The sequence below is a fragment of the Cucurbita pepo genome, chromosome 20 (genome assembly GCF_057944985.1).
Source record: "Cucurbita pepo subsp. pepo isolate OVF chromosome 20, ASM5794498v1, whole genome shotgun sequence".
Lineage (NCBI taxonomy): Eukaryota > Viridiplantae > Streptophyta > Magnoliopsida > Cucurbitales > Cucurbitaceae > Cucurbita > Cucurbita pepo.
In genome coordinates, this window is record NC_141817.1 from 5,126,748 (window position 1) to 5,138,737 (window position 11,990).

General features: G+C 36.7%; 1 protein-coding gene across 1 annotated transcript; it reads left to right on the forward strand.

The window, feature by feature from the left end:
• The first annotated feature begins 5,264 nt into the window (after positions 1 to 5,264).
• Positions 5,265 to 8,167, forward strand: LOC111784121 (subtilisin-like protease SBT5.4). Its single transcript, XM_087120728.1, has 7 exons — positions 5,265 to 5,353; positions 5,436 to 5,600; positions 5,871 to 5,982; positions 6,067 to 6,619; positions 6,770 to 7,110; positions 7,188 to 7,302; positions 7,375 to 8,167. The coding sequence occupies exons 2-7, from the start codon at positions 5,507 to 5,509 to the stop codon at positions 8,131 to 8,133; spliced, it is 1,974 nt and encodes a 657-aa protein (XP_086976854.1). The 5' UTR covers positions 5,265 to 5,353; positions 5,436 to 5,506; the 3' UTR covers positions 8,134 to 8,167.
• The last annotated feature ends 3,823 nt before the right edge of the window (positions 8,168 to 11,990 follow it).

Genomic DNA, 11,990 nt, shown 5'->3' on the forward strand with positions numbered 1-11,990 from the left:
CCCTTTTCAGTTTTCACATACAACGTATGTTCATACGGGCATTTAGTGAATCCCATCTTTTCAAAATGAGAATCAATGCGACTGTACCATGCCCTCGGAGCTTGCTTCAAACCGTACAAAGCTTTCTTCAACTTGTATACTTGTTCCTCTTTGCCATTTTGAACAAAACCTTCTGGTTGCTCCACATATACTTCTTCTTGAAGCTCTCCGTGTAAGAAGGCCGATTTCACATCAAGTTGATAAATAGGCCAAGATTTTTGTGCTGCAATAGAAATTATGAACCTGACAGTGTCTTGACGTGCCACTGGTGCAAATACCTCCTTATAATCAATTCCATACTTTTGCTTGTATTCTTTTGCAACAAGTCGCGCCTTGTACTTATCCACCTCACCATTTTCATTCAACTTGGTTTTGAAAACCCATTTTACTCCGATTGTTTTCTACCCTCTAGGAAGATCAATGAGCTCCCAAGTCTTGTTCTTCTCTATGGATTTGATTTCACTGTCCATAGCTTCCTTCCATTTCTTCTTCTTTACTGCTCCTTCATAGACAGTTGGATCACTATCCATAAAGAATGCAAAATAACCACTATTACTTGATTCATAGTCCATCTCATAATCAATCATCCAGTTTGGTCTCTTTCTTGTTCTTTGATGTCTTTGATTATGAATATGATCTTCTTCTACTGGTTCTTCTTGTTGAGCTTGTGATGAGCTCTCTCCATGCTCATAGTGAGGCTGAATAGGGGCTTTCAGTTTGTTCTTCTTCAAGATCTACAAGAATCTGCTGATTCACAATGATCTTTTCTTCCCATGTCCAAGTCTTCTTTTCGTCAAAGACTACATCACGACTTACCACCACCTTCTTTGTCAAAGGATCATAGAGCCTGTATGCCTTAGAGGTCTCGCTTACTCCAAGGAACACACACTTCAAACTCTTGTTCTCAAGTTTCTTCCTTTTCTCATCAGGAACGTGTGCATATGCTATGCACCCAAAGATTCTAAAGTGGTCTACTGCAGGTTTTCTTCCGCTCCATGCTTCTTGTGGAGTCATATCTCTAACAGAAAAAGTAGGGCTCCGGTTGAGAATGTGAACGGACCACACAACAGCTTCTGGCCAGAATTCCTTCGGGACTTCTCCTTTATTTAGTAAACTTCGAACCATGTTGAGAATGGTCCTGTTTTTCCTTTCGGCCACACCATTTTGTTGTGGTGTATATGCTATTGTTAACTGCCTCCGTATGCCCATTCTCTTCACAAAATTTAATAAACTCGTTCGAGCAGAACTCTCCACCTCTATCAGTTCTTAAAGCCTTGACTCTTCTTCCAGTTTTCGTCTTCATAGTAGCAAAAAAAAAAATTTGAAGCAATCAAAGGCTTCTGATTTGGCGTGCAAGAAATAAGTCCATGTTTTTCGACTAAAATCATCGATGAGGGTCATGAAATATTTCTTGTTACCATTTGATGCCGGAGAGATGGGACCACATATGTCTGAATGAATCAACTCCAAAATTGCTTGAGCTCTTCTTGATTTTCCAGATGGAAAAGAGTTTCTTTCATGTTTTGCTACTACACAGCTCTCACAAATTTTCGTTGGTGGAGTAATATCTGGCAACCCAGTTACCATCTTCTTTGAGGACAACGTCTTTAATCCTTTGAAGTGTAGATGACCATACCTAAAATGCTGAAGCCAGGTGGTATCTTCTTTCTTCACCATCAAACTTTTGGCAACGATATTTAACGTCAACGGATATAGGCGATTGGTCGTCATCTTAGCAATCGATCCTCTTTTGGAGTCACAAATCTCACATTCATCATTTTGAAATGTGATCACATACTCCTTTTCTTGTAACTGACCGATACTAAGTAAGTTGGCCTTCAGATCAGGAATGTAGAATACATTAGAAATAGACTCTACAAAGCCATTTCTAGTCTTGATATCTACGGTTCCTTTTCCCATCACTTGGAGAGTTGAATTGTTGCCAAGAGAAACCGTAGTATGAAAATTTTCATCCAGAGTTGAGAAGAATTCCTTACAACCTGTCATATGGTTGCTGCATCCAAAGTCTACGACCCATACACCTTGATCTGCAACCTTCATAGCATGGAATGACATTAACAATGTTTCTTCTTCTCTTCTCTCCACAAAATTGGATTGATCTCTTTTTTCCTTTTGGAGCCTAGTATAGCATTCATTTTTGTAATGTCCAAGGCGTTCACATCTGTAACATTCCACCTTAGACTTGTCAAAGTGTCTCTTGCCTTTGTTGTCATAATCGTTTCTGACTAGGTCTGCTGACCTGCCAACATCTCCACTTCTTTCTCGACTGCCTCTCCCACGACCTCTACCTCTTCTTTGCCCTCTACCTCTAGAGCTTGAAGTTTCACTTGGTGTGGATATCTTTAAGGCTGTCATCTCCTCTATTACACTTGTACGATTGAGTCTCTGCTCATGTACTAATAGGGAGCTTTGGAGTTCATCTATTTGCATCTATTCGACATTGTTTGCTTCTTCGATAGAACATACAATGTAATCGAACTTTGGAGTTAGTGGTCGCAAAATCTTTTCTACGACCGCAACATCCGTGATTGAACCACCATGCATCCTCATTTTACTTGCAAGACTTATAACATTGCCAATATAATCATTCACCGTTTCTCCCTTTTACATTTGGAGAATTTCAAAGTCTCTTCTAACTGCTTGAAGTTGAGCACGCTCTACTCTCGTTGAGCCTTGATACTTCCTCCTCATAGAATCCCAAATTTCCTTGGATGTCTTCTTTTGAAGCATTGTTTCCAAGATAGTCCTATCAATGGACTGAAATAAATAGTTCTTGACCTTCAGGTCCTTCAACTTGGATGCTGCCAACAGTTGCTATTGACCAGCTGAGAGTATCTCATCTTCATTTGGTTCTTCATAACCCGTCTCCACCATATCAAAGAACTCCTTTGATCTGAGAAAGTTTTCCATCAACATCGCCCAATGATCATAGTGACCATCGAACCTTGGGATGGCGGGCTGAAGTAGCTCTCAACTTGTTTTTCTGCTGCCATTTTTTTTGCTGCTGCAAGATTGCTCTGATACCAGTTGTTGGTGACAACAGAAAACTGAAGTGAGATTGAGAGGAGTGATTTGAATGATGGGGAGGGAGGTCCTTTTATAGGGAGGATTCTCGGAGTTGGTTGGGATTTTTGTGGATGAAATTGAATTCACCTCCTCCTTCTCTTCCGTAGTAACTAATTCAAACTTCTATGCTTAGCTTCAACATTTCAATCAACCGAAAAAGTTATTTATTCTAAAATTCCTAGCACGAGAATAATATATTCATTTTATTATATTATAATTACACTCCATTTTATTTGAAAATATGCTAACATAACAATAAATGGAGAGTATCTATAATTTACGGGAAATGTGTCTATAACCATAAATGAGATTTGTATGAACATCTATTCAAATGGTCATGTCATCCATTAATTATGTTGTTAATAGATTATTAATTGTAGTACATATATTTTGTGCATCAGGTTAGAATAATTTTTAAACTCAACCCAATTATTCACGTTGTAATTTTTTTTTATCTAAATAAGTGAAATAATAAACTCAATTATGAGGCTCGGTTGGTTTGAGCTGTTCTAGTAGTTTATTCAATTTATTGTTTTTAATAAAAGTAAAATTTTAATGGGTAAAAGGTTAATTTATTTGTTTCAAACATTTGTTTAAGATTTACAACTCAACAATATATAATTGTATGTGAGCAGATACGTCTTTTTTTTTTATAAGAACTCATAAACCAACCGTATTTATAAAATTTTTATTTATTTAATTCAATACAAATTAAATAAGTTCTTAATCTAATCCAAATTGTACAATGTGAATTGGATTGATCACGTTTTTTTTGTTAGATTATCGAATTTCTTTTAACGAACTTGAAAATTTATGAAAGAGTAATCGCAGTTCACATGAGGATCATGGGTTTATAGATAAATAACACTTATCTTCATCTACTGGAAAAACTAAAATAGAGTGACCAGAGCTCATGTTCAAAATAAACAATATAGGGTTATGGTTTGTAATCTGGGATAGAGTCAGCATTACAATTTTATTTTCGATTTTTAGAAATTATATTTATTTTCTTCTAATTTTCATTTAAATATTTAAAATAAGTACTCATTTAATTTACAAATAAAATATTTTCAAAACCAAGCATTTAACTTATTATTTAATTTGCAAATAAATTTTTTCAAAATTGAGCATTTAACTTATTTGTCCACTAACATTTATTTTAATATTTTTGAAATAAATTACCGGTAATTGATCAAATTAAAATAATTATAAAAAAAAAACCGTGAAAATACTCCTAAAAGTTAAAACGTATTAAATAAGCAAAAAATAATAATTGAAAAAAAATTCAAAACTAATATTTAAAATGAGATTTAAAATTCAGTCAATTTTTTTTTTTCCTATTTTTGAAAAATGAGTACAAATAGATCTCATATCTATTTAATATTTAAAATTAGAAAATAAGTTTCAATCATATCCCTAATTTTTCTCAGTATTTAACAAAAAAAATTCTTTAAATTCTTTATAAATAGGAGTAATGACAATTTTTTTTAACATAGCATAGGGATAATTAAGTTGGAGTGAAAGTGACAATTAGATAGCAGATAATTACATAGCAGAGGATAATTAAGTTGGAGTGGAAGAGGTGGAAAGATGAATCTTACTAATTTGGAAAGATGAATCTTACTAATTTCATCCTTATTTTATTCTGGTTTCTTCCGTTAATATCACCTGCCATTGCAGTAAAAAAGGTAATGCCATTTGTTTCATAGTAAAACTAGTAATGCTTGATACTAAAACTAGTAATGTCATTGCTTGATACTAAAACTAGTAATGCCATTTGCTTGATATTAAAACTAGTAATGCCATTTGCTTGATACTAAAACTAGTAATGTCATTTGCTTGATATAGTTTTTTTTTTATTCGACAGTGTGTTCTTCTTATGTTTACAAAGTATTATTATACGAACTCTAATTTTATTTTTTTGGATTTCAGTCCTATATTGTATTATTAGGATCTCACTCACATGGGTTAGAAGTATCGGCAATAGATGTTCAAAGAGTGGTTGATTCCCATCACAAATTGCTTGGATCCTTCTTGGGGAGGTTTGAAGTTCGATTTTTTTTTATTTTTATTTGAAAATATAGTTAATATTATATTATTTTGAATTAATAAAAATTGAAAAATTTCAGTTCTGAGAAGGCAAAAGATGCCATTTTTTACTCGTATAAGAACCATATAAATGGGTTTGCAGCCATTCTAGATGAGGAGGAGGCAACCAACCTTGCAAGTAATACCAAACTATTTTAATTTTAATATATATATATATATATATATATTTAAATAATAATTAATAATAATTTATGGGACAGAGCACCCAGAAGTCGCAACAGTGTTGCCAAACAAAGCCAAAGAGTTACACACAACTCATTCATGGGAGTTCATGCATTTGGAGAAGAATGGTTTTATTTTCCCTTTTTCTCCTTGGAGGAAGGCTAGATTTGGAAAAGATGTTATTATTGCCAATCTCGACACGGGTATATATATATTATCTTTTACTTATTCATATATATTATCTTTTACTTATTCATATAACTCGATCAGATTAACATGAAATATCTAATTTAGATCATAAAGGTTGAATTTGATTAAATATATATTATCTTGTGGATTTTATTCTGGTACCATTTACCTAAATTAGATCTAATGATTAGTTAAGATCGTGGATTTTATTTTGGTTATTTGGGTAAATTAAAAATTTAGGTAAATTTAATGTTTTTTTTTTTTTTTTTTTGCTAACAAAAAAGGTGTATGGCCGGAGTCCAAGAGTTTTGGAGAACAGGGCATAGCTGGAGGTGTGCCTTCGAGGTGGAAAGGAGGCTGCACGGATAAAACCCCTGATGCAGTGCCTTGTAACAAGTACCATTGTTAATCATATTTTGATATTTTATTATTATTTTTAATTCCGAGGGTGATTAACTGCATTAATTATGATTAACCCAGGAAATTAATCGGAGCAAAGTATTTCAATCAGGGGGTAATCGCGTACTTGAAATCCCACAATTTAACGGATGAACTCCCATTGATCGTCAACTCCACGCGCGACTACGTAGGTCATGGAACCCACACGCTATCGACGGCCGGCGGCAGCTATGTCTCCGGCGTCAGCGTATTTGGGTCCGGTATCGGAACTGCCAAGGGCGGCTCTCCCAAGGCCCGCGTCGCTGCCTATAAGGTCTGCTGGCCGTTCCTCAACAGTGGCGGCTGCTACGACGCCGACATTTTTGACGGATTTGATCAAGCCATCTACGACGGCGTCGATGTCCTTTCGCTTTCCATCGGCAGTCCACCAGAAGAATACTATGATGATACCATCGCCATTGCTTCCTTTCATGCACTGAAGAAAGGAATCCCCGTGGTGTGCTCTGCCGGCAACTCCGGCCCGAGCATGGCGACTGCTACTAATATTGCTCCGTGGATTTTGACGGTCGGGGCTAGCACTTTGGACCGTGAATTTCAAGCCCCCATTGAGCTTGGAAACGGGCAACGCTTCTGGGTTTGTTTAAGAATATTTAGTCATGAATTATAATTTCACATATATATTATATTTGATTTTTATAAGCAAATATCCCTTCCATTACTGCTTAACCTATGTATCATATTTGTCCTCGTTTGGTTGAACATAAAAATTGTTCCTGCTGATTAGGGGTTGAGCCTTTCGAGACCATTAGCAAGAAGAAAGCTATACCCATTGATAACCGGAGCTCAGGCGAAAGCAACGACCGCCTCTGCCGACGATGCCATGCTCTGCAAGCCGAAAACTTTGGATCATTCTAAAGTGAATGGGAAGATCTTGGTTTGCTTGACAGGGGGCTCTTCGAGAATTGACAAAGGAATGCAAGCCGTCCTCGCCGGTGCTGTCGGAATGATTCTCTGCAACGATAGGTTTAGTGGATTTAAAATCATCGCTGATCTCCATGTTCTTCCAGCTTCCCATATCAGTTACAACGACGGTCAAGCTGTTTCCTCGTACATTAATTCCAGGAAGTAAACAAATTACAATTTCTTTACTTCTTTATGAATCTTTGTTGGAATGTTTCTCTGATTGTTGTTGTTTTTGACAGAAATCCGATGGGATATTTGTTCCCACCGTCGTCCAAAGTTAATACCAAACCTTCTCCGACCATGGCGGCTTTCTCATCCAGAGGACCCAACATAGTTTCTCCGGAAATTATCAAGGTTTGGTTATGAATTACGACACCCATTTGAGATTATCAAGAACAGAGCTCATGAGTTTCTAATTCTTTGCAGCCGGACGTGACAGCGCCGGGAGTGGACATAATCGCGGCATTCTCCGGCGCCGTGAGCCCAACAGGGGAGCCATTCGACAACAGAACAGTTCCATACATAACAATGTCAGGGACTTCCATGTCCTGTCCCCATGTCTCCGGCATTGTCGGCCTCCTCAAAGCTCTCCACCCCGAATGGAGCCCCGCCGCCATCAAATCCGCCATAATGACCTCTGCCACAATTAGCGACAACACAATGAACCTCATCCTCGACGGCGGCTCCCCTTTCTTCGCTCCAGCCACCCCCTTCATATATGGGTCAGGGCACATCCACCCCACTGGCGCCATCGACCCCGGCCTCGTCTACGACCTCTCCCCCAACGATTACTTAGAATTCCTCTGCGCCAGCGGCTACACGGAGAAGAATATGCGAGTATTCGCCAAGGAAAATTTCAAGTGCCCTGTTTCTGGTTCTATTTTAAACTTTAATTACCCTTCCATTGGGGTTCAGAACTTGACTGGATGTGTCACCCTTACTAGAAGGCTGAAGAATGTTGGCAGGCCGGGAGTTTATAGAGTCAGAGTTCGACGGCCGGAAGGAGTTAAGGTTTTAGTGAAGCCAAGAGTTCTGAAGTTTCGGAAGATTGGGGAGGAGAAGAGGTTTGAATTGACGATGATCGGAGCTGTGGCGGAGGGTCAAATTGGTTATGGTACGCTAATTTGGACCGACGGCAAACACTTTGTTAAGAGTCCAATTGTGGTTTCTTCTGGCTTTTTTTGAACCCATTTTGTTAGGAGGGGTTACTAGATTTCAAGTTTTGATCCATTTTGTTAAGAGGGGTTACTAGATTTCAAGTTTTGATCCATTTTGTTAGGAGGGATTACTAGATTTCAAGTTTTGATATCGGTTACTAAAATCATATAGTTTTTTTTTTTTCTTTTCCTGATATGAACTAGTTCTTAGGAATTCTTTCTTTTTATTTTAAACATTTTCCGGTCTTCGTTTTTAGTTTAATGAATTGTGTTAGTTTAACAAATTATTGAAACAAACAATTTCTTTTCATCTCTCTATTTTACCTAGACTCTCTTCGAAACAGTGCCCAGATTTTTATGCCTTTCGTGCAGGAAACTTACCTGACAAGAAATTTTCCTACTTCGGATCGTTATAATTTCACCAGGGTTTCGATCGCTAGCTCACTTGTTATCAGGTCACCAACTTCCTTGACCTTCTTACATTGGGTAGGCGTCAGTTTTCATAATTGTCTATGGGTGATGTTTTTTCTACTACCACCACCATGTTAAGGCCCTTTTAATCTCATTGGTATTTTTTTAAAAGCATGAGTGGCATGGCAGGTAGCACACTTGACAAGAGATAGATACACGTGATAGGAAAAAAGAGGCAAACCCCTAATTCAAAATATAGTGTGAGAGGGGCCGAGCTTGGACCAAGTTTCCATTTCCAAGTATGATTCTCCGCCTCAAGGTGTCTTTTTCTTCTCTCATCTCAGCACAATTTTCAATCAACTAGGTTATTTATCCTAAAACTTGTAATTTTTTAAACCCAAATAAGTTAAATAATAAACTCAATTTTGGGTTGGGTTGATTTGAGTGGTTCATTTATTCAATTTATTGTTTTTTTAATAGAAGTAAAATGTTATTCTGTAAAACGTCAATTTATTTTGAAAAAGTTACTTCCAAATGATTCAAAATTATTTTAAAGAGTTGTTGGAAAATAAATCATAATAAAACAATGATGAAATTAAATAAAAATAAAATAAATATAAGTATATAGAATTGTATCGGGAGCAAAAATGTATCATGGGTTTATATGTAAGGAACATTATCTCCATTGTTACGAGACATTTTGTGAAAACCAAAAGCAAGCAAAGTCATGAAAGTTTATGTTCAACGGCCAATATCATATCATTGTGGAGGTTTTTGGTTACTAATTTGGTATTAGAGCCACATAGCAATTTCTTTATGCTTATGAAAAATTGATCTTTGGTGGAGACAGTTCGTTAATATGCTTATGGAAAATTCTTCTTCGCTCAAATGAGTATTGTATGATAGCCTTTGGTGGAGATTATTCCAACATAGACGCTCCCAAGCAAATTTGGGACACTATGAAGCCTCAAAGGAATATTGTACGACAATTGAAAATTAGTTGGAAATTGGTGTTTATTAGAAACTTCGAATATAGACTCTTGAAATTATTGGTTTTTAGTGGAGATTATTCCAATATAGAAGCTGTCAAACAAATTTGGGATAGTATGAAGGGAACAAATTAGCACAGCTCAAATTCTCCTTTTAGGAAGGAATACCAGAGTTCTTTCAAATTAGTACCACCTTCTTCCCGCAATTGTAGCAAAGATCTTAAAATTTATTTATTTGAGAACTCTTGTTGTTCTTCTTCTCCAAGGTTGTGCAGTTCGTTAGTGACTTCTTTCTTTGACAACATTTGCTCTCCAAGGTTGGGCAGTTTTTTAGTGACTTCTTTCTTTGTCAACATTTATGTATCCATGTGTCTTATTGTTACTCCGACTTTTACTTGTGTAAAATACTTCGTTTTCACTCTTCAGGGTGATACCTCTCATTTGCTTAGCTATAGGTTCTTGGCTGGCTGGCTGGCAACTTCTTTTTCACTCTTCGGCGAGATACCTCTCATTTGCTTAGTAATGGCTTCTTGGCTGGCTTGCTAGCAACTTCTTTTTCACTCTTTGGCGTGATACCCCTCATTTGCTTTATTATGGCTTCTTGGCTGGTTGGCTGGCAAATTTTCAAACTCTACAAGTCATAGTTGAGCATGAAATTCTTGTTCAGTTATCTCCAAGCAGATCGACTTGATCTTGTGGAAGTATTGAGTCAACGTCATGTCACGTTGTGAAATTGATAACAGCTCGTTCTCCAAAAGTTGTAGTTTCATATTGTTCTTCTTTGAGAACAATATCATGAATATGTCTCATGCTTCTTTCAACGTCTTGTCATCCCAAATGTGCTCAACATCTCTTTTGTTCGGTTGTGGTTTTCAAGACAAACATTGCTTCTCTCTAGGACTAGGATAGTGTCAAGATCTTTACATATAAACTAGTTCTTAGGAATTTTTTCTTTTTATTTGAAACGTTTCCCCCTTTTTCCTTTTTAGTTTAATCAACTGTTTTAGTTTAACCCGTTGTTTAAACAAACAATTTCTTTTCATATGTCTATTTCGACAAGCCTCTCTCTAGGACTAGCACAGTGTCCAGATCTTTACATCTTTCGTGTTGGTTGGAGTTTACCCGACAAGGAATTTCACTACCTTAGGACCGTTATAATTATGGCCACCATTCACTAGGGCTGATCGCCTGCTCCTCTGATTTTCCAGCACTGGCAGGCGTCAGCCTCCATACATGGTCTTAAGGTGGTGATTTTTCTTACCACCATGATAACCCTTTTGAGCTTATTCGTATTATGATCGAAGAGAGGTCAGTTTGACCCAGAGATAGATGGTGAAAAAAAAAAAAAAAAAAAAAAAAGTCCCTAATTCAAAATATAGTGTGAGAGGGGCCAAGCTTCGACTCAAAATTTTCTACTTAATTTAAGATCGCTGCTGTATGCATATCATAAACATTGAATGCAGAAATACTTAATTTAAATTGTCATAAAACATAACCTTCAGCTAAAAACATAGCTACAGACTTACGTGTTTCGAACGATAAATAAAATAAATAAACGTTTAAATTAAAAACATCCTATCCTAGTCTAAGTCTAAGAAAATAAATACAACCACCTTATGCATGTGCCATAGTCTCGAGTTGCGATGCTGTCGTGAATGCCTTGCCTCAACCTGAAATAAAAGTAGCACGTGACTTGAGTATTTTAAGAACATGTGAATGCAATGACGGGACCTATCATATCAGTCTATTTTTCCTACGGCACTATTCTAATGGGAAGCTTGAATGTGTATCATATACTCTACACACATCCCATATGTGCGAGTATGGGCTCACCAGACAATTTGCACACCGTTGGGCCCCTTTTCTTATCGGACGAGCCTTCTCTGGTAGCTTAACTTTTGCTGGATACCCATTAGAATTAGTAATCGTCACGGCAGCATTATGTAAAACATAACGATACTTCGCCTGCCTAATGGATGTACGCATCCATACCCTCGTGATGAAATAGGGGTATCCCCCAATGCATGAGCACACATAATGCATGAGGTCCCAACCTTTTTCTGTTTTTATTATCATTTAATACAACCCCGCTAGTGTTCTGTACATATCATATCGTTTTTCATATCATTTCACGTATCGTTCATCATTCATTTCATATCGTTTCTCATTCTTCAGTTCTCATATCATACATAATTCTAACGGGGTTATATTTCATGCCATTTATCGTGATTTCATGTCATTCATATCATGCAATATACACATAATTTAGGAGACATAACATTTCATGATATGGAATCAAATCAAGGAAAGTATGAAACGGATTACCTTGATGATCTAGATCAAGAGTAAAGAAAACTTGTTTCTAAACTTGTGATTTGAATCACTCCACAAGAGGTTTGATCGATACCACTTGAATGACTCTAGCATGCAAGTTCTAAACACAAGAATTTGCAAAGAATATCTTAGCTCTCAACAAAGCTAAAAA

What these genes read in the sequence shown, in the direction of transcription:
- LOC111784121 (XM_087120728.1), top strand. Translation starts at nt 5,507, where the DNA reads ATGCATTTGGAGAAGAATGGTTTTATTTTCCCTTTTTCTCCTTGGAGG. An exon ending in TATTGCCAATCTCGACACGG is followed by an intron (nt 5,601 to 5,870) that starts GTATATATATAT and finishes CTAACAAAAAAG; the next exon opens with GTGTATGGCCGGAGTCCAAG. An exon ending in GAAACGGGCAACGCTTCTGG is followed by an intron (nt 6,620 to 6,769) that starts GTTTGTTTAAGA and finishes CCTGCTGATTAG; the next exon opens with GGGTTGAGCCTTTCGAGACC.